The sequence below is a fragment of the Apiospora phragmitis genome (assembly GCF_038363925.1).
Source record: "Apiospora phragmitis strain CBS 135458 chromosome Unknown utg000007l:1.0-2108841.0:1.0-2111359.0, whole genome shotgun sequence".
Classification (NCBI taxonomy): Eukaryota; Fungi; Ascomycota; class Sordariomycetes; order Amphisphaeriales; family Apiosporaceae; genus Apiospora; species Apiospora phragmitis.
The window spans coordinates 118,772-145,300 of record NW_027117405.1 but is presented as its reverse complement, the minus strand read 5'-3'; the positions used below and the strand labels follow the sequence as shown (position 1 = coordinate 145,300).

The window sequence follows — 26,529 nt, the reverse complement described above, 5'->3', positions numbered from 1 at the left end:
CTCCTCCATTTCGGACCCATTAATCGGAGGCTAGTTCGAGTATGTGTATCACAGGTAGACGACATGAGGGTCGTTGAGCGTAAACAAAGAGTGGGAAAGTTCAAAGACATCGATCATCCAGGACACCTGTTTCCCCACGCGCGCTATACCTACTGGTAGCTGCTTGCTGACTGGCCCGTCCGTACCCTCTTATCTGGGGCCCTCCCTCTCTCCTCTTGTCGTGCCCGGTACCTACAGTTGCGGATGTACATGGCTCTATACTAGCTGGCTCAAGTATAGTCGTAGTCCAGTGCGTCTGTCTGTGTGTACCCTCACGACCTCATATCGAGAGGACACACGCATCGTCCTATCCCCCCCCCCTTCCCGCCACCTTGATGCTCTCTGCTCGGTGCGGAACCCTTGCTCCAGTCTGCCTGCTACCGCCACAGATACCGCTGCGTTTCTGCTGGCTGGATTTGCTGGCTCCTCTCAACGGGGAGGAGAGAGAGGGGGATGGGACCCTGGTCGCTTTGCTGCTGGCCCTTTTTCCACTTCGACCTGCCTCCACCCCCAGCCTGGCCATTATGTCATGCATGCCAATCCGACGGTGCTGATCTCGGAGCTTCGACGATGCCACTCCTCGGGAGATGAAAATATCTCTAAACCTGGATGGGCTCGCGCGCCGCCGCAGCGCAGCAGCAGCAGCCCGCCTACCCACCCCCCTCTGATGCATTTTAGAAAAAATATACAGTACTTGCTGCTACCACAAGCCAACATGTAGTAGTAGGCCATGTATGTATGTGATTTCCGGTCTTCGCTTTCTGCTCCACTATACTGGCTCAGCCCTGCCTTCACGTCCACCTCTCTCTCGCTTCGCTCTCGCTCTTGTTACCTACTTACACGCGCGCTCCCTCGCACACTTTTACTCTCAGCCCGCACACAGCCAGTCAGTCACTCACGCTCATACACATACCTCACACACACATATATACAGAAGATCCATTTCTTGCCATCTCGCTTTATAAGGTTTTCGCCAAAGCCCGCCTTACCCCGGTTGACTGAGTGAGTGATTGGTACTAGAGAGAGGCCCGAGATATCCAGAGGAGAAAAGAAAACCGAGAGGACCAACATCTCCGGCCGTCCTTTATTTTGGCTCTCGTTTGAGAAGAAATAAAAAAAAGGTCTTGTGGCTATATCTTCATGCGTTGCTCCGTGGGGGGCAGCCATCATGCTTCTGACTAGACACTGTCGGCGGCGTTGTTATTACTCTACTACTCTCACTCATCCTCACTCTCTTACGCGTCGCTCGCCTTCGCCTGCATCGTCGCTAACATTGCTACTGGCGGGCAAAAAGGCGGCTGTGAGAAATACCTACATCCAGCATACATACTTAAGGTTTCTGGATTCTGTCATCCTCACTTGCTCTCGCTCGGACTTGGATGCTGTTGACCTCACCTGACCATCCTCTGAGCCCCTCCCTCCCTTTCGAGGACCACCAAAGGCCAAACGACGACATCGACGACGTTGAACCATCCTGTGTTCTGATCTGCTTCTTACTACTGCGGCGCCCCTTTGGTCAGCAACAACCGGCTGCCGTCAACCTTCTACGTCTTCTTCATCACATCTACTACTTTCGTTTCCCATCATGAGTTCGTCCTCACGGAAACGCATCGCCACCAGCGGCGTCTACTTCACCAATGCCGTCTACTTCCCGAACCACAAGATCTACAGCGGCTTCACGCCCGGCATGATGAACTACAGCTGCATCAGCCACGTATTCTACGGCTTCGCCAGTGTGGCCATGGACGGATCTATCTTTGTAAGTTTTGGACAATCCCCCGACCCTACGCAGACAGCACACAGGGTGGCGAGGAGAGAGAATTGAGGTTCATTCACTCACACACACACTTACTTTCTCTCGTTCTCGCCCCCCGTACACCCCCCCATGTCTCGTCTCTCCCAAAAGGTCTCGGACATCGTAACCATGTACCCGGGATCGATCGCAAACGCACTGTCTGGCTGCCATGACTGCGAAGACGAGAGACAGAGGCAGAGACAAGAGGCACACAAGCTAACGAGGCGAAAAAAAACAGCTCAGCGACGAGTGGGCCGACACGCAGGCCCCCTGCGACGGCGTCCAGGGCGGCCTGGGCTCGCTGATGCACCTGAAGCAGGCGCACCCGCATCTCCGCGTGGTCCTGTCCGTGGGCGGCGGCGGTGGCGCCAGCGAGACGTTCCCGCTGGTGGCGGCCAACGCGCTGCTGCGCGACAACTTTGCGCGCTCGGCCAAAGGTTTGGTCGAGGCGTCGGGGCTGGATGGCATCGACAGTGAGTGATGAGATGAGACATTCTGTCTGTTTTTCCTGGCTTTTCTTACCACACCACCCACTTCACGCTCCTAGCTGAACCAGCACGCCCCTGTTTCTCCTTTTTGTGGAACTGGAAACCTCCCCCCTCCACTCTGCCCCTTGCGCCCCAGTAAAAAGTAGTGCACACACCACACCATCCCGAGAGTTGCCCGGAAGGTACTCTCTCTCTCTCGCCTATGATGGATGGTCCAACCCCCAAATCCACCATCAACTATGTGGCCACCGAGGCCAGACCAGAAATGTCCCTAACCTACTTGCCAACCTTCTGCCCACCTGCCTTCTTGCTAACCTTCTCCGTCCGTCCTCTCTAGTCTACTGGGAATACCCCTCGGACCCGCAGCAGGGCGCCGACTTCGTGGCCCTGCTGGACGCGGTGCGGCAGTGGCTGCCCGACGACCAGTTCCTCGTGACGGCGGCGCTGCCGGCGGACCGGGCCCTGCTGAGCTGCCTCGACGTGCGCGCGGCGTCGGCCTACCTCGACAGCGTCAACCTGATGGCGTACGACTTCTACGGGCCCTGGACGCATCGGAGCGGGCACCACGCGCAGCTGTACTCGATGTCTTCCTCTTCTTCGTCGGCCTCCTCGACGTCCAAAGGAGGTGACGACAGTAGCCCGTCAGCCGCAGGAGCAGTAGCACATCTGGTGTCCCGCGGCTGCCCCGCGTCCCGCATCAACCTGGGCATCCCCGTCTACGGCCGCAGCTTCCCGGGCGTTACGGGACCGGGCCACCGACCCAAGGCCGGCTACGGCGGCGAGGACGGCACGGGGGCGTTCGAGTACTGCCAGCTGCCCCGGCGCGGCGCCAAGGAGGTGACGGACAAGCGCGTGGGGGCGGCGAGCTGCGTCGGCGGGGACGGCGGGTTCGTGAGCTACGACAACCCGGACACGGTCAAGATGAAGGCGCGGTTTTGCAAGCAAAAGGGGCTAGGGGTATGTTCATTTACGTTTCTCTTCGAAGGCGATCTTCTCTTTTCTTCTTCTTCTTTGCCTTTCTTGCTCCTCTGCCCTGCCTTACCGTATGCTCCTCATGTTCCTCCCTTTTTCTTTTCCGTAAAAAGAGCAAATGGAAGGGGAGAAAGCGAAAAGGGGGCACACGCACAAAATTAGATATGGGGTGGTTCTGAGGATACCCCACCCATCCACACCACCCTCTCGGAGAATTTCTTGATTGCTGACCTCTTGGCTAGGGACTGTTTTACTGGACAGGGCCGGCCGACGCCCAGGATACGTCGCGGAGTCTGGTTGCGGCTGGTTTCCGGGCATTACACACGTCCTAGGTCAGATGTTGATGATACCCAATAGCGGAGGGGTTATTTTGCACTGCATTTGACCAAGTACTTGCCAGGAGAGCGCGTCGACTACTTTAATCTATAAGTAGGTACCAGATTCGACGTTACTCTGCGAATTGCATTGGGTAGGTAGGAATTATGACGCGGGAGGAGTTTTTCATGTTTGATTTCATCACTTTTTTTACATTGGAGGGCTTTTGGCATTCAAGCTGGCGTCGTGGTGTTTGGGTTGATGGATGGCTTCATTGCGCTTTTTCTCGTTCTTGGCGGTCCATGTGCTGCATACAAAAAAAAAAGAAGGCATTGGTACGGTATTAGAGGAAAGAAAAAGGAACGAAGGAGGGACGGCATATATAAAACGAAAATAGCAAACGGTTCCAGGCTGGCGATTATGTTTATTCTTAGCAGTCAGTATCTTTCTAGTAGCGTAGCGTGCGATTCGGATGTTACAGGAGCCTCTCACATCACTGGGGGGGGGTGCCCAACTCAATCGAGCTGTTGATGGCTTCCAAGGACCAGGATCCCACTCATTGGGTTAAGCAATCTTGAGTCTCCAGCTAGGAGAAACGCAGGTGGCAAATGCATTTATTTCCATTACGATTCGATTTAATAAGAAATCGACAATTTTCTTACCGTTATTCCACGGTGATTGTTTTTCGTAATGTGGTAGGTATGTAGGGGGGATTCGCTGAAGCTGAAGCTGAAGCGCAGGGCATCTAATCAATCAATCAATCAATCTCCCTTGCTCCCTTAAGGCGGGCCCGGCAAGTGCCGTGCGCCGCCTGTTCACAGCACAGCTACTACTAATGGAATCTGGGCCAGGCAAGCCAAGGCAAGTCAACACAGTTTCAAACAAGTGCTGCGCTCTCGACAATTAATCCTTCAGCTCTTAACGCCAATTGCGCCGGGATCAAGAAGCAAATCGAAAGAAGCCTGCAACTCAAGTAAGCTTCGGAAAGGCGGCGTCACCCATGGTCGGACAGCCGAGTCTCAGATACCGCCCACGATGAATGGTAGTGCAGGGGAGTCGTCACTGTCGCTGGACGCAGGTTAGCTTGCCCTGCCTTGAAGTCGAGAACCGATACCACCAAGCTCCCGGAAAGACTGACACGAGTAATGCCACGACGATACAGTTCATTACGACCCGATCGACCATCTGAACCTACTGTTCGCCCACCCCTCGACCGTCTCCTCCATCTCCCGCGTGTCCACGAACCTCAACAAGCAGAACAATGCCCTGTCCACCCAGATCACCGAGCTCGAGACGGCCCAGGCCTACGGGCCCGACTCCTCCCTCGAGCGCATGCACTCCGCCCAAGCCGAGCTGGCGGGCCTCTTCCGCAAGATCGAGACGGTGCGGTCGCGCGCCATCCAGACGGAGCAGAACATCACGAGCATGACGGCCGACATCAAGCGCCTCGACGGCACCAAGCGCAACCTGACCCTCAGCATGACCGCCCTCAAGCGCCTGCAGATGCTCACGACGGCCTACGAGCAGCTGCGCTCGCTCGCCAAGACCCGCCAGTACCGCGAGTGCGCCTCGCTGCTGCAGGCCGTCCTGCAGCTCATGCGCCACTTCAACAGCTACCGCAGCATCGACCAGATCGCCACCCTCAGCCGCGGCGTCGGCGACCTGCAGCGCGAGCTGCTCGAGCAGATCTGCGAGGACTTCGAGCTCGCCTTCGCCAAGGGCGAGGTCGCCGCGCGCCGGGGCACCCTGGTCGAGGCCTGCGGCGTCATGGACGCGCTCGGCGACTCGGCCCGGTCGCGCCTCGTCGCCTGGTACGTCAACACGGAGCTGCGCGAGTACCGCCAGGTCTTCCGCGGCAACGACGAGGCCGGCAGCCTCGACAACATCGGCCGCCGCTACGCCTGGTTCCGCCGCATGATGAAGACGTACGAGGACGAGCACTACGCCATCTTCCCGGCCCACTGGAAGGTCGGCGAGGTGCTCGCCACCGCCTTCTGTGACGGCACTCGCGACGACTTCAAAGGCATCCTGGAGCGGAGCATGCGGCGCACCGACGGCGTCAAGATCGACGTCAACCTGCTCCTCAGCTGTCTGCAGGAAACCATGGACTTCGAACAGGGCTTGGAGCGGAAGTTTGCTGATAGGCCCAGGGCCAGCATCGATACCATCAACTCGGTCACCTCGAGCGACGAGAGGACGCAAAGCTTCAACGGGTCCGTGTCGGTGGCGTTTGAGCCCTACCTGAGTCTTTGGGTCGATTCGCAGGACAAGGCCTTGGCCTCCATGATCCCTAGGTACAAGGCACAACCGCTGATCCCGCCCGACGAGGAGTTCTCGCCGCAAGCCGTCATCAGCTCGGCCATTGAGCTGTTCCATTTCTACAAGGTCACATTATCACAATGCGCGAAGCTTTCTACAAGTGAGAGGCTGCTAGACCTAACGCGGACTTTCGCTAAATATCTCGATGAGTACGCCCAACAAGTACTCTTGGCTATCTTGCAGAGGAATCCCCCTTCAGGAGCCTCGGTCCACGATGTGATACTAGTCTTGAACACGGCGGACTTCTGGCACACCAACTCGGAACAACTGGAGGACAGCATCAAGAAACGGATTGATCCGGAGTTTTCATCCAAAGTGGACCTGTCATCGCAGGCCGACTCTTTTCTGGGAGTGGCCAGCGCTGCTGTCAGCGACTTGGTCAACAAGGTCGAGCTCGAGTGCGAGGTGGCCTGGCGCGAAATGAAGAACACGAACTGGAGCAAAATGGAGAGTGTTGGGGACCAAAGCTCCTACGTGGGCGAGCTGGTGAAACAGGTCAACTCCAAGACCGAGGAGATCCTGGGCGTGGTGGTCAAGCCGCAGTACGCGAGGGCCTTTGCGGACAACCTCGTGGAGCATTTGTCGAATACTTACATCTCCAATGTCGTGCAATGCCGGCCAGCCTCCGAGGTTGGCGCTGAACAGGTAAAGCCGCATACCCCCCTTTACAGCCGCGTACATATCATGGCACCATTACTAACAATATGATCGCAGATGTTGCTCGACAAATACGTTCTTACAAAAGCGTTCGAGAATCTCTTATCGTACCACAACCCGTCTTCGGAGCCTCACGTGCCGCCGGCCGGCTTCGTCAAGCGCGTGAACACGGCGATGACACGGATCGACCCCCTGCTCAAGACGCTGCAGGTGCGGCCGTCGCCGCCCGAGGGGCTGGTGCAGGCCTACCTGATCCACATCGGGGACCGGTCCGACACTAACTTCAGGAAGATTCTCGAGCTCAAGGGCGTCCGCAAACAGGACCACGGCCACCTGCTCGAGCTGTTCACCATCCACCGCGACAGCGCGAGCAACGACAAGCTCGTGGCGCAGAGCCCGCTGCTCACGCCGCTCCTGAGCAGCAACGGTATTGGTAGTAGCGGCCTGGGCATCACCATGAACACCAGCGGCGTGGCCCAAAGTGCGACGACGCGGTTCGACCCGACCTCGTTGGGGGAGAAGCTCCTGAACGCGGCGCGGGACGGCGTCGAGCGGATCGGCACGCCGGCGGCACAGCAGGGCGGGGGCGGCGGCGGCAGTGGCAGTACGGGTGGCGGCGTCAACGACAACCTGAAGAACTTTGGCAAGTTCTTCCGGCGGGACATCGGGGGGCTTGGGGTGCGGTTTGGGAAGGGGAGTATAGACGAGACGGGCCGCTGAAAAGGCATCTGACGGGCATAGTTGCCCACGCCTCTGTTATCTGAGGTACTTGGAAGCCAGCATATCAATATCAAGCCATGCGAACGAAACGAAACTTGTCATGCACTGACCGGAAAGAACTGAGAATTAACGCTGTCCTGTGCCCATCTAAGAACTCGCTAGGTACATGTAAGTAAGTAGGTTTGACACGGGTGAGATTGAGGATTGGACCCTTATGACATCATTATCCTGTCATGTCCCGTGTATATCACCATGCTCGACCCGAACTCAATCAATGACTGTATGAATTATCTGCCATTTGGTCATGACCAGTCGTGAAATCCGCTTGGCATTTCAGACATTGAGACAGGCTCATATGAAAATATCGGTTACCACCAGACTTGCTCAAAGTTCAATTTGCTGGAATAAGCTCCATTGCGCCTACGGTGCTTCTTCATCGTCGCTGCATCGACAACTTAAAGCCCAACGACGGGAGCAGCGGTTACTCCTGTTCTCACATGGTGGTTATTACCGCGTCGAGCCTGACCGCCATCATCATCAACAACAACATCGCTCCTACTACTCCACCTCCACCTCCACGCGGCGGCATAATACTACTGGCAACAGTCGTCGTGACGGCGACCTAAACAAACAACACACCAAAAAGAGGACAAAAGACAACGACGACAAAAACAGCAAGATGAGTTGGATGGACAGCTGGTCCCGCCCCGCCAAGTCCCAGGCCACGCCCGCGCCGTACTACCTGCTGCCAGGCGGCGAGGCGACGCCGTACTGCCACTCGTGCGGGCGCGTCATCGGGCAGCGCAAACAGCCGCAGCAGAACCAGAGCCAGCACCAACAAAGTGACAAAGGCGGCGCGGTGGAGGTGGTCAAGTACTGCTCGAGCCGGTGCCGGGGCCGCAAGCCCGGGAAGCTGGATCGGGAGATTGAGGGGGTGTTTGTGCGGTTCTTGCTGGGGAAACAACAGCAGGGAAAGGCTGACAAGGAGGAGACGAAGGTCGATGGGGACGCTGCTGAAGCTGAAGAGGGGACAACAGCAGAAGCAGAAGCAGCAGCAGCAGCAGCAGCAGTAGAAAAGCCCAAGCAGAGCAGTAGCAGCAAGGGAAATAAGCAGCAGCAAAAGAAAATCAAGGGCGATGCGCGGATCTTGGTCTCCTGCTCCATGGTCGAGGACGAAATGTTCCCGCAACATCGCGACCAGCTTCATGAGGAATGTTCCGAAGACAACGAAGAAGAAGAGCAAGGTCAACCAGGCAGCAGCAGCAGCCAAGAAAGAAACGAAGAAGAAGCTTCCTCCAGCCACCAATACTACCACCCCGACACAGACCTCCTCCACGACCCCGACAGCTACGACGCCCTCCCTCCCCAACCACATCCCCACGAGGTAGACGACGGCGACGTGTTAGCCCGCATGTCCGTCCGCAGCGGCACCCGCGTCCGCCCCCCGCAGTCCGTGTCCCAAGTCAACGGCAGCGTGGGCGGCGAAAAGGGCCGGGCCGAGCGGGCCGACGAGACCGCCGAGGCCCTGCGGAAGCGCCTCGCGGGCCAGCGCCGGGCGCGCGAGCGGGAGATGGTGCGGTGCGCCGCGCGGCGGGGGGTCGCTTTTGGGTTTGTGATTGCTCCTGATGAAGAGGACGAGGGTGGTCATCACCATGGCGGCGATGAGCAGGAAGGGGGGAGAAAGGGAAAGAAGAAGGGGAGTAAGAAGAAGAAGAAGCGCGATGATTGTGGCGAAGGGGATGATAACAGAGGAGAGACGAAGAACAAGAAGAACAGGAGACTTTGCGAAGCCGTCATGGCTGGGAAAGTGGTCGAGCCCAGCTTTGCCAAGGGGGACTGGAGCATCCGGTGGAGGGAGGAGTGATATGGACGGTTAGGATACATGCTTTATGTTTTGGAACCTCTGAAGGAGTGGGAGTTCCTTTGCTTCGGCCCAGGCCCAGTTGCTACTACAGCTACCATGATAGCATGTTGTCTTCAGTATAGCCAGGAAAGGTTGCCTGGTCACCAGCGAGGATCTCTCAATGGAGATGATTCTAAAGTCGTCACAGTGTTGGTCCGGCGGAGTATCCGATTGCTAGATAGCACTGCTCCGGATATTGCCCAAATTATGAAGCCAGTTGGATGAGTAATGGTCAAATAAGCAAGGAAACGTTCACACTATCTTGTTGACGTAAACCGAGCTTCCATCACGACTAAAGCCCCTTGTCACCATCACTCGTACCAAACTTTGTCCACCTTTCAGGTACCCGATCACGATACTGATTTTTCACCAGATTTTCCCTAGCAGAAGGTGATATATTTATTACCACTAGTACGCATTATGAACAATGTCGTCGTCTCGTAGTTTGGCCTTGATACAGCCCTCGGTTGCCCATGAACCACGCTTTTGGAGCAGTCAGGCAAACCAACCTCCAACCCCACCCTTCTTTCGTGGACCAGAATACTTGCTGCTTGCTGCATACGCTGATGCCAGTTGATGGATGCAGAAAAAAAGACATGAAGCTTGCGTCGCAAAGTCGCTTAAACCCTTGCTTCCTCTCTTCCTTTACATCCAACGCTCGCTCCTAGGCTCCCCAACAGCTTTTCATCGTCGTGATGATATCGAATCGTTTTGTTGTAGGGCAAGTGTGTCAAGCTCCGTTATTACGTCATGAGCTGAGAAGATGCTCGACAGCGCCCTGTACGCTTCCGCCGCTCCGCCGCAGGGCCGCAATGTTCCGGTCGAAGTCGTAGAAGCCCATATCGTTCAGCTGCCGGAGCTGGTCGGCGTAGCGCTCCTCGGGCGGTCGGTTGTCGGCGGGCGCTGGGGAGCCACCGCCGCCGGGCGAGTTCATGCCCAGCATCTGCATCATCTGCATCAGGCCCTCGTTGGACATCGGGGGCATGCCGGGAGGGAGACCGTAAGGGTTAGTAGCCCCAGCACTACCTGCGCCCGCGCCCGCGCCCGCGCCCGCGCCTGCACCCATACCGGCGCCAGGCATGCCACCGAACAGGGCGGCGAAAGGATTGGCGGCCGGGTTGGCTCCTCCTGCAGCAGCTCCAGCGGCGGCTCTCGCGCTTGCGTCACCGGGCTGCGCTTGAGTTCCAGCAGCTGCCGCGTCCCCAGCGCCTCCGGTAGCACCAGGGGGTTGCGTGCCAGCAGCAGCAGGCTGTTGACCCATCTGAGCTTCCATGCCCGCAAAGGGGTTAACACCACCACCAAGCAGAGCGGCGAAAGGATTGCTAGCGTCGGCGTTGCCGCCCTGCGCCTGGCCTCCCGGGATTCCCAGACCGGCCCACGACATGGGATCGAAGGGGTTACCGGGTTGCCCGGCCGCGTTGTTGCCACCGGCTGCGGCGTTGTTGCCTTCGTTGCTGGAGGGAGTATTGTCCGTCACGCCGGGCGCCGGGAATGCGCTCTGGCCGCCGGCCTGGCCCCGCAGTGCGCGCTGCATGCGGGCGGCGCTGCGAAGAGCGTCAGGGTTCGTCATCATATGGCGAAACATGGGCGATCGCAGGATCTCGCGGGCGTTGGGGTTGTTGCGCAGCATGGGGTTCTGTTGGATCATCATGTCGAGGAACTGGTCGTTGTTCATCATCTCGTTCATCTGCTGGGCGACGTTGGGATTGCTGAGCATGTTGGCCATTTGCTCCTCGTCCATCATGGAGCCAACCATCTGTACAAAAAGACAAAACGTAAGTCAGCTTTCAGCTTTGCGATATATAACGGGAGAATGGATGGGATGGCTTACACCACCGTCTGGTCCGAACATATCTGCCGAGGGAAGGCCGGTCAGGCCAGCATAACGGGCGCCCGTCAGGCCAGCCAGCGGGTTGTTGGCAGTGCCGGCGGCCATGTTGGTGGGCACTTGGGGAGCGGCCGGGGTCGAGGAGGAGGCGGGAGGAGCGGGCGCCGGGTTGCTGGCGGCGCTCTTGACCAGATGTACGGTGTTGCCCGACTTGATCTTGTAGGTGCTCAGCGGCTCCTCGTTCTTCATGACGCGGCCCGAGTAGATGAGGCGCTGGCGCTCGATCGGGATGTCCTCGAAGTCAGAGCCGGCGAGCTTGGTCTTGAGGTCGTTAACCGTGGCCGTCTCGGGCATGGTGATGGTGTGGTTGCGATCGCCCGACGTCTTCACCTTGAAGGTGACCTGGGCGTCCGAAGAAGCCTCTGCGTTGTCGGCCATGGTGAGGCGACAATGATGAGCAGCGGCGCGGGGGCGTTGGTAGGAGGAGGAGGTTTCTGGAGTTGGTTGGCTGGTTGTTGTTCTGGTATTGGGGAGGTTGCTGTTGGAGCGCACGCCACTCGTCTGATCAAGTACGGCTGGAGGTGGATGATGTTTGCGCGGTGGAGGGGAAGTGAAACCAAGCTGAAAAGAAGAGAGGGTTCTTCTGCTCGGGCCGAGTGAAAGGGAAAGTAGAGCAGGTATTCTATTGAGCTGAAATGCCGAAAGCACACCAATGATATGCCGTGTTTTGTTGACGATAATGCAGAGAGTGGAGGAAGGGATCGGGATTGGCGAAGGCGGGTGATGGTGGTGTGTCGTCAAGTGTGTCGTCAAGTGGAATGGTGGGGCGATGAGAGAATGAGTTGAATGAGTGTAATTGCGATAGAGCTCAATCAATGATGGCCTCTTTGGAGAGGGACATTCACTGCAACTGCAGGCAGCTTAGTGCCAGGACTCGCTAAAGCTGGCTGCCTCTTAGGGGCGGCTTGGAAAACTGGGGATGGCGAAAATGACGACAGTCACTTCCAGCGACGCCAAATTACCTAGAAGAAAGAAGCTGACAGAAATAAAAAATGGCCGCCAACAGTGCAACCTCATTCAGCGGCTGCTTCCCTAATAAGCATCTATAGCAGGAGAGCTATCAGCAACCGAAGCCGTTCCATTCCAACTCTATGACTGCCAGTAAAGCTCCCTCTAGAAGCCAAGGTCTTCAATGCTCTCTATCCCGCTCTGTTCCTCAGGCATGTCCATACCATATTCTCTTGGCATCCATTGCTTTCCATCTGCTCCTGGTATATGGATGAACAAAAGCTGTGCATACCTACTGCCAACGCTTGCATAACACTCGAATAGAAAAGCTGAAGCCGTAGATTCTCAGTCAAGCACTTAAATAAACGATACAATTATGACTAGCTTTTGCAGCCGTTCTTTAACCTAGACGTACATCAATCTCTTGACTTGGTCAACCCGATACCTTGTCACTGTCCTTCCTACATGTACTGTCCAGACCAGCCCAATGACATACCACCTGTTTGTGGAATTTCGTGCTTCTGAATCCATGGCTACTGTTAGGTAACATGTCAGATTAGGTAGGTGCCCGCCCACCTCTATCGATCAGCCAAGTACGATTACTCCGTAACCTTACACACGTAGCAAAACGTGCTGGTTAGTAGGAGGGACCCTGGATCTGCAAGGATTGGCCAAGAGCAAACGGGACGGCTACGCAAGTGGTGTTTCGGCCGACGTACCGCTCCCACGCTTTGGCTTTCTGGGGTCAGGGTTGGGGTACCTCGGCTCTTCCCCGTATTATCCAACCACCTTTGTCTTAGAATCAGCATCATCTCTGAATGTAAGTAGTAGTAAGTAAGCATCAACCTTTTTCTATTGCATTACTTTTGTTGTGCATGTTTTGTTCTTTCTTACTCATCTTAACCAAATAAACCCAGAAAACCAACATGAAGGGAATTCAAGTAGCACAATATGTAAAGGTAGGAAGTCTCGTGTTACCTCCCACGGCAGCCGCATACTGTCATCTATCTGTCTATCTGACAACGCATCCAGGGCCCCAAAGAGCTCAAGGTCACCGAGCTCTCCGACCCGAAGCCAGGCCCTGACGACTACCTGATCGAAGTGCACGCCGCCGCCACCAACTTCTTCGACATCCTACAGATCCAGGGCAAATACCAACATCAACCGCGTATGCTGCCCTTTACCTACCTACTTACTGTTAATAGTTGCTTACTTACTCCTGCGATTGCAGCATTCCCCTGGGTCTCCGGCGCCGAGTTCTCCGGCATCGTCCTAGCCACCCCAGCCAACAGCAAGTCCCCGCCCAAGTACCCCGTCGGCAGCAAAGTCTTCGGCGCGAGCCAGGGCGCCTACGCCGCGCAAGTCTGCGCGAAAGAAGTCCAGCTGCTGCCCGTGCCGGCCGGCTGGTCCTTCGCCGACGCCGCCGGCCTCTTCGTGACGGCGCCCACGAGCTACGGCGCCCTCGTGCTGCGCGCGGGCGTGAAGGCCGGCGACATCGTGCTCGTGCACGCGGCGGCCGGCGGCGTCGGCCTGGCCGCGGTCCAGGTCGCCAAGGCTTTCGGCGCCACCGTCATCGCGACGGCCGGCAGCGCGCGCAAGCTCGAGGTCGCCAGGGCTTTCGGGGCCGACCACGTCGTCGACTACCGCGCCGCGGACTGGCCCGACCAGGTGAAGAAGCTGACGCCGGGGGCAAGCGCGGGGTCGATATTGTTTATGACCCCGTGGGCATGGTGGACAAGAGCACCAAGTGCATCGCGTGGAACGGACGCATTTTGGTTGTGGGCTTCGCCGCCGGCGCCATTGAGAAGGTGGCCATGAACAAGGTCCTGCTCAAGAACATCAGCCTCGTCGGCATCCATTGGGGCCAGTACGCCGTGCACGAGAAGGAAAGCGTGCCCGTCGTCTGGGAAGGGATCGGGAAGCTGATCGCGCAGGGCAAGTTCCGGGGCACCACCTTCACCGACCAGGAGTACGTCGGGCTCGAGCGGATCCCGGATGCGCTGCTGGCGCTGGGCGGCAGGGAAACCTGGGGCAAGGTCGTGGTGAAAGTGCCACAGGGCGCGCAGAGCAAACTGTAGGTTTCAAGGCAGGAATGGATGGGGATTCCCCTCTACGATTGTCAACTAGAGTTCTTTAGAAACATGCAATGTCCTCAGTATACTTCCCATCAATAAGACTTCTCACACGTTGAATGACAACAATAACCCATATCATGTCGGCTTTCCCAGTTTTACTGAATATTATTATCTACATATTTGACCAGACTGTTTGCTTCACACACGCCAAGACTTAGATATCCTCCTTCAGAAGCGCATGATCTGTGTAGCCCATGTGCCTGATCTGGATCTGCATGCTGTCGAGCACGCGCCGCTTCATACGGGCCTCGGTCTCGACAATGTCCGTGTTCAGGAACGCGCCGTGCGTCGACCGGAACTCGTGTCGTTTCAGGATTTTCCACATCCGCGCCAGCTCGTCGGGCGGCAGCGGGATCATGTTCGGGATGCTCCACATGAAGGCGTAGCTGTTCATCCCGCGCGGCCTGTGCCGCGCCTCGCCCACAGCGTCCGCGTGCCAGCTGCCGAGCCCCGCGGGCGTCGTGAGCAGCGTGTCGGCGACCAGCAGGCGCCGCCGATACAACAACACGAGCGAGCCCGGGAAGTGCCCGCCGAGCTTGAGGATCGTGATGCCCGACGGCGACGGCTCCTGCCGCCCCTGCCGCTGCGACTGCCCGCGCTCGTCGTAGCTGCTGGGCTTCAGCCGCAGCTCCCACTCCTCGGCGCCCTCGGGAATAAAAACCTGGTACTGCTCCGCCGATGTCTGCGCCAGCCACCCCCGGTCCTCGGCCGCGAGGTAGACGGGGCAGTCGAAGGCGCGCGCCCAATCGAGGTGCGTCGAGTAGTAGTGCGGGTGCGAGACGACGATGGCGCCCAGGCCGCCGAGGGCGCGGATCTGGTCGACGGTCCACTCGTCCAGCAGCGTGACGCAGTCCCAGAGCACGTTGCCGTGGCGCGGGGTCCGGATCAGGATGGCGCGCTGGCCGATGGCGACCTTGGGCTCGGTCACGATGGACGTGAAGGCCCAGCCGTCGCCGCCGTCGTCGTCGCCCGAACCCGGCAGCGACGTGCGCGAGAACAGCGGCGTGAACGTGTTTCTGTGGTGGGAGCGCAGGTCGTCGAGCGTGGTGAAGCGCTGGCCCGTCGGCGGCGTGAACTGGCGCGGGTCGTCGCAGATGAAGCACGTCTTGACGGCCTGCCGGTCGGCGGTCGGGAACTGGGTGCCGCACGCCGCGCAGACCAGCCAGGCGCCCGTTCGGCTGGGGTCGTAGGGCGGCCCTACGTCTGCCGACATGGTTTGAACGATTCGGTCTGATGGGGACGCGGGAATATCGTTAAAGAAGTCATACACTTTCTGTGTTAAATCCAGGATAATGCTGATCGATATCCATCACGTCATTGCCCTCAAACGTCGACATTCCCGTCCCGCAATCAGTCCCCCCGGTTTAGCGGGGTAAACATACCACTTACACGCTTTCTGCTTACACATCTGGCATACTATTCCCATTTACCTCAGCACTTCATAACGCATTGCTGTGATGTTTTCCTGAAAATAATGGAAAAGCGGCATGATCTCCAAACTGGCGACTCCAGGACGGAGTTTTCTCAGCCAAAACAGTAGAATGTTTTCTTTGGAACCGCCGGGTTCATCGTCTCTTCGGGCCAACTTTATCTGACCAGCCTCCAATGGCAACTGCAAGGACGGCATGCAAGAGCGCGCGCCCTTTGCATTACAGAGGAGGTAGGCCCAAAAAGGCCGGTAGTATTAATTCGTCTCTCCGTGACTTCTTGCTATGGATTTGTCTGGGCAATATCATATCGTATTTTGCGCTTTTAGGCATCCACTGCAACACCTCATATTGATCACCTACTTCCCAACACGATGGCTGAAGACTTGCGCAATGCCGAGTACACGCTCTACTCGGCCCCCTTCTCCCTCTATTCCATGATGGCCCGCCACACCGTCCAGCTCGGCCCCTCCACGGCGAACGCGCAACCACCAAAACAGATCACCCTTCACTTCATCCACCACAAAAAGGACGAGAACCTGGCCGAGGACTACCTCGTCCGCGTCAACCCCAAGGGCCAGGTCCCCGCCATGACGGGCGGGAACCTCGCGCGGCCCCTAACGGACAGCATCTCCATCACGCTCCACCTGGCCGAGACGCACTACCCCGCCATGCTGCCGGCCGCGCACGCCGCCGTCATCCGGGACTTGCTGGCGAGGATCCACGCCATCCCCGGGCTGTCCTTCACCAATAAGAACCCCACCCCCGAGATGACGCAGCGCAACCCGTCGCCTGTCGAGGAAATTCTCAAGAGGACGGATCTCAGCCTGGAGTATCGCAAGGCCCTGGAAGGCAAGCTCAAGTTGTATGTCTCTACGCCCCATGAATAGATGGTTGTCGGCTTGCACTGCTTCGTTCTCTACTTTTGCCAATTCGCCTCGTGTTTATTGGTTCCTTTTCAATTAACAAACCTACCTACTCGTAGCCACAACGAGAACAACGCAATCGCTTTCCAGCCCGTCGTCGTAGCCAAGGCCTGCGCCGACCTCAAGGCCATCTTCGTCGAGATCACCGAGCACCGCAAGCGAAGCGGCGCCTACGACAACAAAGCGTCACCCGGGGAATGGACCTTCGGCCGCGAGGTAGGCCCCACCGCGCTCGACAGCCATCTGCTGCCGCTCGTGCTGCGCTGCGTCGACGCCGGCAACGCCGAGCTCGTGCCTTCAGAGCTGCAGCAATGGGCCGCCGTGCTGGCGAACGGCCCCATTTGGCAAAAGGTCATGCACGGCCGGCCGACGCTGTGGGATGCTTCCATGGGGCCCGTGGAGGATATGCAGGAGATGATGTCTTTGTGATACTGTAGTGAATAAACTATTCGGGTGTCTACAAGCGTCGTTACGTGTTTACCTTACTAGACATTTTCCGTGCCCCTCCATCTTTCTCTTCCTCAGACATAGTTCCAATCAATTGATGCCTCTTTCCAACAGCATAGCCAAGGCCTGCATCGCTAATGCAAGGCAATTGACTGTACATCTATCCTCACGTAGACCATACTTCCCAACCATTGCCAGTCAGGTACTGATGCTAAAGGCGATGAAGGTATTGATGGTAATCACCGCGGCTAGGTTAAGATGTGAACAGCCCCAGTGTAGTATCGGTTATTCCAGTGTACCTACCTGGTATTGAATATCCCGTGACATTGGTTGGCTTATGAGAAATGAAGATGCACCGTCAAACTCACTTACCGAACGCAGGTTTTCATTTCTGCTTTGGGCCATAACTTCCTCCAAGGAGTATGCGCCCTGTAGCGCCCTGCAGCTTGTCATCTCCAGCGGGGTAAATCGCCATGATTGCTTTTTATGGTCATTGTGCCCAAGATAAGATCAACTCAACTTCGGCTTCACATGCAATTGCCCATACCACACTTAGATGATACTCATCTAGTATAGTGACATTCGAACTTACTTGCCGCTTTGCTTTGTTTCTTTTCCTGCAGGCTGAAAAGAAAGACCAACCTTCAGGTACTTACTTACACCGAAGCTCTGGCAGGCAAGGGTCTGAGCACCTCCCGCCCCGCTGTCGTAACCTTGTCGTATTCGGTTTTTATTAAGTCGGCTTCTGCCGGGGTGGGCGAAGCGGAAGCTGCTATTAAGCTTATTTGCCCTTTCCCCCCCCCCCACCCCTCCCCCCTTCGCCCTCCCCTTTGGCTGGCCCCGACAACCTGATCTTCTTTTACCAGTAAGCCACTCACTCATATTGTATGGTTAACCTACTTGCATTTTATCTACTAGTACACCACTTACAAACATGACTCGCCCCAAAGGCATCCACACCAAGGCCCTCACCCAGAAGGACCACGACCGCATCAACATCCTGTACCGCGACGCCCTGCGGACGCGCAAGGAGATCGAGGCCATCACGGGCTTCACCGAGAGCCAGATCAAGCGCGCCCTGGCGACCAAGCTCGTCAGCCGCGGCACGGGCCGCCCGCCCAAGCTGACCAAGGCCCAGGAGGACGAGCTGGTCGCCTACGTCACCGCCAACAAGGAGCAGCAGGCCATGTCCTACCTCGAGCTCTCGCACGTGCTCTTTGGTCATTCGTTCGGCGAGTACGCCATCCGCTCCACCCTGCGCCGTCGCGGCTTTTGTCGGTACAACGGCAAGACTAGGCCGGAGCTGCCGGGGAAAGTAGGAGGCCAGCAGCAGCGGGTGCGGCTGTCGGGGAGTAGTGCATCGTCGTCGTCGGCGACGTCGGCGCGTAGCTTGGGCACGAGGGAGGAGGAGCAAATCCTGAGCCGGAGAGTGAGTGAACATGATGATGATGATGCGGGAAACAGAGCAAGTCGTGCTCTCGGCGTTGCCAGCATCTGCGAGTAGTGAGCGAGATGTCTCCGGCGACGTCGATGCGGAGCATTCAGACTCGAGACAGGCGGAATCGAAAAGGACACGGCTCAGCGTCCTCATAGGCTCCGGGATCATCCAATTGCCGATATGGGGTAGGTTTTCGCCGCGTATCTTGACCACGCAACCTCTACTGACTTAAACGTCCGCCACGGTTGAAGGTTTTGCTATGAGCTATGGTGTCTTCCAACAGTACTACTTTGACAACTGGGCTTTGGAGGGTGACCGGAACAGTACCGGCTTCATCGGCACGACCGCCAATGGTGTCATGTACTTGTCGATGCCGTTTCTCTTCGCGCTGTTCACCAGGCGGTGGGCTCATCAGCGCCAACTAGCCGCTCTGGGCGGTACAGTCATCGCGTGTATCAGCTTCTTCCTGTCCTCGTACAGCACCACCATCGGACACCTGGTCGCGACCCAAGGTATCGCGTCTGCGTTTGGCTGCGCTCTCATCTACAGTCCTATCACGCTCTCTCTGGGTGAGTGGTACAGTACCAGCAACCGTGCGTTGGCATACGGAATCGTCCTATCCTGCAAGAACATTGTCGGGACGAGCTGCCCGTTTATGCTGCGGGCGCTGATTGATACCTATGGTTTTCGGACGGCACTGAGGGCGTGGACTGCCATTGTCGGGGGAACGAGTATCCTCGCCATCTGCATGATCCCAACCCACCCTTCCAAACTCGCCGTGCACGAAACGCGAGCGCGCAAGATCCCGTGGAACTTCCTGCGGCACCGGTCCATCTACTTTTACAGCATCGCCATCATCTTTCAAAGCTCGGGCTACGGTATCCCGCAGACATATCTGAGCACGTACGCCCGCGACATCATTTTGTCGTCCCAGACCTCGGGCACCCTGATGCTGGCTCTCTTCAACGCGCCCGGCATCATCGCCTCCTCCTTCTTCGGGTGGCTGAGTGGCGACAACAATCGCATCACCCTCTCGGCCCAGACCGTTTCGGCGATCCCGCCCCTCGCCTGCGCCGTCGCGACCTTCCTCTTCTGGGGCCTGACCAGCCAAAAGGGCGGTATCGGCCTCCTCATAGTCTTCTCGGTGACGTTCGGCTTCTTCTCGGGCGGCTACAGCGCCACCTGGGGCGGAATGCTGAAGCAGCTGGAGCGCGAGTCCGCCAAGCGCAACGAGGCCGTCGATCCGGGCATGCTCTACGGCCTGCTCAACGGCGTGCGGGGGATCGGCTACGCCAGTGGGGGGTTCGCGGGTGTGGGACTGCTCAATGCGGGGACGACGATCATCGCTGCTGGCAGCAGCAGCCCTCGGTTTGGGTACGGGACCGCGTACGGGCCCATCATCCTCTTCACGGGGATCACTTCGCTTCTGGGGGGCTGGGTCATTCTGTGGAGGTGGAATCCAAAGAGGATTTTGCCGTTGGCGGGGATGGTGGGATTGGTGCGGCGGCTTTATCGTTGATTTTCAGTTGTTGCCAACGCGTATCACAAGATGGATAAACATTCATTCGTAAGACCACAAACAAAGAAGAAAAACCCAGAGGGCAAACTTAAAGAACCCCCGGGCTAGCAAAGTTACCGCCAGGCTATATACATGGTAACGAAAAGAAACCGTCCTATAGTACCTGTCCAGGAAATCTTTAGGTAGTAGAGTAGGGAGAGACTGATAAGTGTCTTGATGATGGGACTGTGTAAGGAGGTTTCTGTAGGTGGCTGTTGACTGGTTGGCTTTCTTTGTGGTGGTGAGCATACTTGAAAGCACACGTTTCTCCCTTCTTATAACCAGATTCGGAGGAACTCATAATTCGGCTGCCTGGATGGATGGGGATTCATCTCGGCCATCACAGCCATCGTCAGGTCGGCATAACGTCAATCTCGTTCGACTTTCATTTTTAGTTCTCAAGTCTGACATAAAACCAAAATCACTCAAAGCATGGATTCGGTAGCCCTGCCGAACGAGGCTCTTTTTCTGTTTTCGAACGGGTACCTCGGCGATGTAAGCCGCACATCTTGCTTTCAGCCATTCGGGTCCTATAGAATTCTGCTACCTTGGTGCAACCCCGTTGGGAGGGGGGGGGGGGTTGAGGGGGCACCTTTATGGTATATATTATTTAAATCGTGGATACTCCGTAGAAAGACGGGGCATAGCAGGGTTCCACCCCTATTAAGAAAGGATCAGACTGCATCTATCGTTTTTCATGGCCACGATCCTGCACTACACGAGCTCTGCGATGTTAATTGGGTGGCAATGGGAAACCGTATGTACGCCAGGCAATGCATAGCGGTACTGATTAAGTTCCTATTTCGATAGAAAAGAAGATGCGCAGGGCCATTGTACCTGAGCTCTATCTACTCTGAATCAGCCTGGAGAAAGCTAAAGGCCGGATTGTTCAGAGCTCTCTATAGCCGCATCGTTTGCAGCAAGCATTCTTATTCCGATGACGGGTCGACGCCGAAGATGCAGAAGGCATGCTCTTCTGCAGGTCGACTTGGTACTTCACGGCCTCGGGACAGAAGACGCTCGCCCGAGGCCGGGGCCCGAACTCAGATGTGCAAGTCGACTGCAAGTCGTCAGGAATCATCTTCTTGGGAGTCGGCGGCGGAGACGGTGGCTCCGACTGGAAGGGAGACTTGCTCGATCTGGCAATCTGACGAGGTGCTCTGCTATTCACACAGTCATCCTCTCCATTGCCTTCACCGCCATCAGATCCTTCATCTTCCTCATCTTCTTCCCCTTGCCGTCCTCCACCACCTCTTCCAGTACCACGGCCAATGCTCCCTTCAGCACCGCGGCCGTATACAGACAGCTCTGGGCTCAAGTCCCTCCCTGTCTCTGCCTCGACCGAAGCGGACACAGCACTACTCGGCCGCCGCGAGGGCGGTGGCCGGATGGGCAGCTCGCGCGGGACAAGGCGACCCACCGCCGCGCGCTGGTACTGCTCGGCGAGAGCACGCAAACAGGCTATGCGCACCGTCTCCGATGCCCGAATCATCTCGAAGAGCCCCAACGGGGCATTGTCGCGCCGAGTAGTAGCGCTGTGCAGCGCCTCGACGTGCGCTTGCAGCAGTTCGAGGCTGGCTTGAAGGGCTCCGCGACATTGCTCTGTTTTCATGTGACAGTTAGCTAAGTAGCCGGGCAGGCTAATATTAAGAAAGAGATGAGGGTGGGTTATTTCTTTCTTACTGTCGCCGGTGAAAAACGCATCGCCGAGGACGTCGACACCACTGTCATAGACCTGGCGCACGCGGGACCCGGATGTCATGAGCGATGTGCTCAATCCACAGCTACCACCGTCGGAAACCCGACCCCGGGCGTGGCCTTGGTAGTGGTTCGCCTGCCACTTCTTCCGCTGCCATATCGTGTAGCACTCGAAACCGGCATCGTAGGTAGACACCAGTGCCGTGACGAGGCCGCCAACAGTGTCGAGCTCCATAGGTAGGGCTGAACTTCAAGCTTCACATCACACCTGTCTGACCATCATTTAGGAAACGCTGCGGTCGGCTGGTCGCCTTTTCAGTTTTTTTCGGCGTGTTGGGTTTGGCCGAGAAACAGCACGAGAAGGACGAAAGAGAGTGTGCAGATGCGCATTCAGCCTGCTGCGTCTGTCAGGATGATAAGGAAACAAAAAGGAATCTGGGTGAGACACGTTGGGGAAGCGGCTACATGTACGCCACGCATATCAATACTACCTTTGCAACCATGCCACATCGTAATGTAGGTAGGATTAGCCGACGGCAGGGGTGGGGGGAGGTGACCCCCGTGTCGACGTCAGGGCGAGCGAGAATGGCTGGATGGGCGGAATGAATGTCCTTATCTCTGACGAGGAGACCAGCATGGTGTTTGCTCTGGCAATCCTGCATTGGACGGGAATAATGATGTGGCGTCCATCAGCCGATCCCTCTCTGTTCAGCCCGTTGTCGATGTGACTGCTTGCTTGTTGGGCCACCCACCAACGTGGGTTGGGCCGCAGAGGAAATGTAGTCGACGAGCTGGAATGGCGGGTCAAATGGAACCTATTAATCTACATGCTGGATCTATCCTAAGCGACTCGATCATACACAGCTCGCGTGTCCTATCGCAGCCCAATTGGGATGTAATGAACGATCACAAAAGCAAAGAAGAAAGAAGAAGGCAGCTGTCACTCGATAGCCCTGAAAAAACAAGCAGTAGGGGGAGCGTGGCCAGTACAAGGTCGGACGCTACGGAGTAATGTGCCTTCTATTGCTAATAATATGCCGTCCCTCTTGACAAATCCCTGCCACACAGCCTTCCTTCGAATCACGAAGACGGAGATGTCTCCGCCCCTACTCCAGGGTCCGGGGAAGCTGACATGATGCCGATCCCATCCAAACGTCGGCTCGCACTTTGTTGCCTTCCTGACGGGTATCGACTTCCATCACACATACTTGTCCCCCGTTGGCTGCACACACATTAGCTGTTGAAATAAATGCCCCGGGCGCCGCGGACCTCGTGCGATCGCTGCCATGCGCAGAAGCTCAAATGCCAGAAACAGTACGGGACCAACACCCGTTCACGATGCATGAAAGCGGGTGCAACGTGCGTATTTCATAACCCGACCAGGAGTTTCCGGTTCTGGGCATACTGCTAACTCAAACCCAAAGATGCGCCTTCAATCCACCTGGCAGGGTCACTGCTCATCAAGACGATCCACGGGTACCCGTCCCGCTTCAGGATCTCGATTTGCAGTTTGACTGGCCATCCATGACTCTGGATTCTTCTGCATGGGAACCACTGCCGGAGTTGACGCCGGAGCTTCCACACGATCCTGATTCGTCCGCCAGCTCCAGCGAGCCGACGGAGCCGACGGAGTCGCCGGAAGACCCGAGAAGCTCGATTGTGCGTCGCCTTTCGAAGTTGGCCACCGAATTCGACCAAGTTTACTCGAGTGCATCGACAGAAGAGCTCAGACACGTACCTAATGACGAGTTCATACGTGAGATTGCCGCCAAGTGGGGGAAAGCGCACAACCAGCAGAAGATCCTGGAGCAGCTCTTCGCCGCTACCCAACAGCTGATCGACATCTACCCAGAGGCGACGAGCCAGATATTCAGGGAACGACACAGGGTAGACTGCCAAGACCCGGGCTGCATCCACCGCGAGCCCCTGCCCGCACAATTCGCCGACGCCTTGGCCCTCGACAAGGATGACGGCATGGAAATGGAGGATATGGATGATTTCTTGTTTGACCACTTGCATCGCTGCCATTCACGACTCAACGACCTCCTTGGGACACTGCTGTTGCGTCTCAAGATGTGCAGCCTCATCAGCGCGAGGACCCCGGTGCTCGAGGAATCCGACTTTGACGTCCCGACGCTGACGGTAGGCAACGTCGTCGTCTCGGCCCACTCGGCCACGTCGATGCAGGCCCTACTTATTGTTCACATCGCCACCGCGCTCGTCGCGCGCGCGCAGCAGCTTAGGCGGAAGACGGTTCTCGCCACCCAGCACGTGAAGACGAGCAAGGCGCGTCTGCTGGGCCTGCGGTGCGACGTCCTGGTGGAAGAGTCGGAGTCGAGGCTCACGCTCTTGAAGATAGCCAGAGATCACATGTCGCAACTCCGATTCGAGCAATGAGTTTGATTTCGAAAGTTAACTTTAATTGGTTTAATCAAATACATATATAGACTTGTTTTTATCGTACCCTGGGGACAGGCAAAAAAGAAGCACAAGAAAAAAAAAGAACGATTCTATATCTCAGTGACTGAGATGCATCAGGAATTGAGCCCGATGCGGGGGTCGAACCCGCAGCCTTGAGATAACCTCAGAGCAAGCAAACGCCGGGGAGTCCGGGGAGTCCGGGAACGCGTATACTAAGAGTCTCACGCTCTACCGATTGAGCTAACCAGGCAGATCGTCGACGATGTCGTTTGTTGGGGGACGACGGGCTTATCGCGGATGAACGTCTGGTGTAGGCGACGAGGTGTCGATGGGGCAGCTGGGGTTGGGTTGATGGAAAGGTCATTACAATGGTGGGTGGCAAGGGAGGAACAGTTGAGAACCACACAAACTCATTACCGAAAGAAAGAAAAACCATAGACTTTTACCTGCTGGTTCAAATTCACCATACATATCTCGCTGAGTGACTGCTGCTGCTACTACTGCGGCTTCTACTGCTAGTGCCCCTGCTGCTACCACTACCGCCCTCTTTTTCGTAATCATGTCGCGTAGTCTTGCTTTGATCATGACCACCACCAGTACTAGATGCTCCCTCGCCTAGACAACCGCACCCGCAATCTTCGGTCTTCTCGCAGAGGACTACGTTGGCATTGAGCTGGAAGCTCAGGATCTCGGCGTTGAGCTGCACCAGCGTCTCTTCCCACTCGTCGACGTCGCGCTGCCACTTTTCCATCTTGGCTTCGACCTCGGCCATGAGCTCCCAATGGCGCTGCGTCGCGCGTGCCAGGGACGTAGAAGTCTGTTGTTGTTGTTGTTCCTGCGCCGAGGTAGCGGTTGCGTCCACCTCGCGATCGTAGTAAACCCCCACTACTAAGCCGTCGGGGGTGCAAGAGGGCGCCTTGTCCCAGTACTTGGACAGCAGCGCCCGGCCGTGCAGGGCGCGGAAGCGCTGCAGGTTCTTGTTCGCCTTCCGGACGTTCTCGCGCGCCTCGTAGATCTCCTGCTCCACCTGCATGACGTAGTCCTCGGTGAAGGCCGAGCCCTTGTCCTCCGAGTACGTCGTCGGGACGCCGTCGATGTCCACGTGCGCTGGCAAGCCGAGGTGGTGGTGGTTAGCAGTTGGGCCCTCACTACTACTACCAATATCATCATCCACTACTGCTAAGTATTTATCCTTCTCCTTCTCCTCGACATCGGATTCCTCCTCAGAAATCTCGACAATGATCTTGGGGCGGTTCTTACGAGGAGTAGTATACGGGTGATCTTGATCCGGCTCGATGATCGTGCCCTGTCGACTGGCTTCGTGGCTGGACGTAGACGCTTTTGTGTGAATCGAGCCGCTAAAGCTGCATGCCGATCCGTTGGAGCAGACCGACCCAGAAAGTGACGATAGGCCAGAGATCCGCGATACGTTACTATCCACTCTCTTCAATGGTCCCTCCGCCCCACTCGGCCTCATGCTGTGCCTCTGTAACGCAGTCACTAAGTCCATGATCAGTATCTTAAGCGTAAGTGATGTTTTCAGTTGCTGGGGGTGGTGTGCCCGTTTTGGCGAACAATGTGTATTGTCTATTTATAGAAATAGAAACAGTGAAAAACGACCAAAGGTCCAGGAGGGAGTGAATGGCCTACGATATATACCCAGGTAGTGTCCTGAAAGCGAACAACGTCCGCCTTTGTTAACGCAGGCCGGACAAAGCCATGGTGTTTGATCCTTTTTAGTAGTCCAGACCCTTCGCTCTGGAAAACCGAAGATTTTAACAGGACCATCTGGCCGATGAAAGAACAGCCTGCGTTGGCATTGCGTCACATAACATCACATCTTGGAATTTCCTGATCAGCAGGCTAGATGAAAGGAGTCCGAAACGTGTATGCCTCAACAACGTGTTCGATAGATCCTGCTCATGAGAAGCCACGAGGCCCCGTTGCATCAGGAATGACCTGTAACATCGAACCTTATTTTGAAAGACTTCCCATTGCTACTAACGAGGCAGAATTTCGGCCAGCTTCTCTACCCTCCTCATGCCAACTCTGCTTCCGTTGCCAACCCTTCTATGTGGTCTGGAGCAACTGTGCACACATCGGCTCCCATCCATCATGTCACCAATAACTATTACTCGGCGCCACCTGCAGCACCTTAGGGCGGCTATGGCCAAGGCTACCGACATGGCTCTCATCACCAGCATCCACATCCCCTTACACTTTTCATCCCGTGGCCAATTCCGTCACAACCAAATCCACCGAAATTGCCACGGAGTGGGGCTCCTGGAACAGGAGGCCGCACACACCATGACACCCCCGCGAATGCCTTCAAAAGCATGGACAAGGCGCTGAAGCAGTAGAATTTCTAACGCGGCACTGGAACCCAGCAAGTCGGGCTGTATAGTCACTTAACTAGGGGTGGAGACTTGGAGCAT

General features: G+C 56.7%; 12 protein-coding genes across 12 annotated transcripts; 8 read left to right on the top strand and 4 right to left on the bottom strand.

The window, feature by feature from the left end:
• Window positions 1-1,624: 1,624 nt before the first annotated feature.
• PG994_007018 (uncharacterized protein) lies at window positions 1,625-3,626 on the top strand (the record flags this gene model as incomplete). Its single annotated transcript, XM_066858427.1, has 4 exons — window positions 1,625-1,798; window positions 2,073-2,307; window positions 2,660-3,279; window positions 3,537-3,626. 4 exons carry the CDS (start codon window positions 1,625-1,627, stop codon window positions 3,624-3,626), a joined length of 1,119 nt encoding a protein of 372 aa, XP_066715369.1.
• A 1,018-nt stretch (window positions 3,627-4,644) lies between these two features.
• On the top strand, window positions 4,645-7,305 carry PG994_007017 (uncharacterized protein; the record flags this gene model as incomplete). Its single annotated transcript, XM_066858426.1, has 3 exons — window positions 4,645-4,687; window positions 4,772-6,573; window positions 6,643-7,305. 3 exons carry the CDS (start codon window positions 4,645-4,647, stop codon window positions 7,303-7,305), a joined length of 2,508 nt encoding a protein of 835 aa, XP_066715368.1.
• A 679-nt stretch (window positions 7,306-7,984) lies between these two features.
• On the top strand, window positions 7,985-9,169 carry PG994_007016 (uncharacterized protein; the record flags this gene model as incomplete). The annotated part of the gene is made up of 1 exon (XM_066858425.1): window positions 7,985-9,169. The coding sequence occupies one exon, from the start codon at window positions 7,985-7,987 to the stop codon at window positions 9,167-9,169; it is 1,185 nt and encodes a 394-aa protein (XP_066715367.1).
• Window positions 9,170-9,956: 787 nt separating this feature from the next.
• PG994_007015 (Deubiquitination-protection protein dph1) lies at window positions 9,957-11,474 on the bottom strand (the record flags this gene model as incomplete). Its single annotated transcript, XM_066858424.1, has 2 exons — window positions 9,957-10,964; window positions 11,040-11,474. 2 exons carry the CDS (start codon window positions 11,472-11,474, stop codon window positions 9,957-9,959), a joined length of 1,443 nt encoding a protein of 480 aa, XP_066715366.1.
• Window positions 11,475-12,970: 1,496 nt separating this feature from the next.
• On the top strand, window positions 12,971-14,122 carry PG994_007014 (uncharacterized protein; the record flags this gene model as incomplete). Its single annotated transcript, XM_066858423.1, has 4 exons — window positions 12,971-13,003; window positions 13,077-13,212; window positions 13,276-13,712; window positions 13,739-14,122. The coding sequence occupies 4 exons, from the start codon at window positions 12,971-12,973 to the stop codon at window positions 14,120-14,122; spliced, it is 990 nt and encodes a 329-aa protein (XP_066715365.1).
• A 211-nt stretch (window positions 14,123-14,333) lies between these two features.
• PG994_007013 (beta-lactamase-like protein) lies at window positions 14,334-15,392 on the bottom strand (the record flags this gene model as incomplete). The annotated part of the gene is made up of 1 exon (XM_066858422.1): window positions 14,334-15,392. One exon carries the CDS (start codon window positions 15,390-15,392, stop codon window positions 14,334-14,336), a length of 1,059 nt encoding a protein of 352 aa, XP_066715364.1.
• Window positions 15,393-15,980: 588 nt separating this feature from the next.
• Window positions 15,981-16,961, top strand: PG994_007012 (uncharacterized protein; the record flags this gene model as incomplete). The annotated part of the gene is made up of 2 exons (XM_066858421.1): window positions 15,981-16,471; window positions 16,592-16,961. The coding sequence occupies 2 exons, from the start codon at window positions 15,981-15,983 to the stop codon at window positions 16,959-16,961; spliced, it is 861 nt and encodes a 286-aa protein (XP_066715363.1).
• A 952-nt stretch (window positions 16,962-17,913) lies between these two features.
• PG994_007011 (transposable element tc3 transposase) lies at window positions 17,914-18,483 on the top strand (the record flags this gene model as incomplete). The annotated part of the gene is made up of 1 exon (XM_066858420.1): window positions 17,914-18,483. The coding sequence occupies one exon, from the start codon at window positions 17,914-17,916 to the stop codon at window positions 18,481-18,483; it is 570 nt and encodes a 189-aa protein (XP_066715362.1).
• Window positions 18,484-18,676: 193 nt separating this feature from the next.
• PG994_007010 (uncharacterized protein) lies at window positions 18,677-19,936 on the top strand (the record flags this gene model as incomplete). Its single annotated transcript, XM_066858419.1, has 1 exon — window positions 18,677-19,936. One exon carries the CDS (start codon window positions 18,677-18,679, stop codon window positions 19,934-19,936), a length of 1,260 nt encoding a protein of 419 aa, XP_066715361.1.
• A 928-nt stretch (window positions 19,937-20,864) lies between these two features.
• PG994_007009 (uncharacterized protein) lies at window positions 20,865-21,908 on the bottom strand (the record flags this gene model as incomplete). Its single annotated transcript, XM_066858418.1, has 1 exon — window positions 20,865-21,908. The coding sequence occupies one exon, from the start codon at window positions 21,906-21,908 to the stop codon at window positions 20,865-20,867; it is 1,044 nt and encodes a 347-aa protein (XP_066715360.1).
• Window positions 21,909-22,922: 1,014 nt separating this feature from the next.
• On the top strand, window positions 22,923-24,070 carry PG994_007008 (uncharacterized protein; the record flags this gene model as incomplete). The annotated part of the gene is made up of 2 exons (XM_066858417.1): window positions 22,923-23,032; window positions 23,098-24,070. The coding sequence occupies 2 exons, from the start codon at window positions 22,923-22,925 to the stop codon at window positions 24,068-24,070; spliced, it is 1,083 nt and encodes a 360-aa protein (XP_066715359.1).
• A 484-nt stretch (window positions 24,071-24,554) lies between these two features.
• PG994_007007 (uncharacterized protein) lies at window positions 24,555-25,571 on the bottom strand (the record flags this gene model as incomplete). Its single annotated transcript, XM_066858416.1, has 1 exon — window positions 24,555-25,571. The coding sequence occupies one exon, from the start codon at window positions 25,569-25,571 to the stop codon at window positions 24,555-24,557; it is 1,017 nt and encodes a 338-aa protein (XP_066715358.1).
• Window positions 25,572-26,529: the final 958 nt, after the last annotated feature.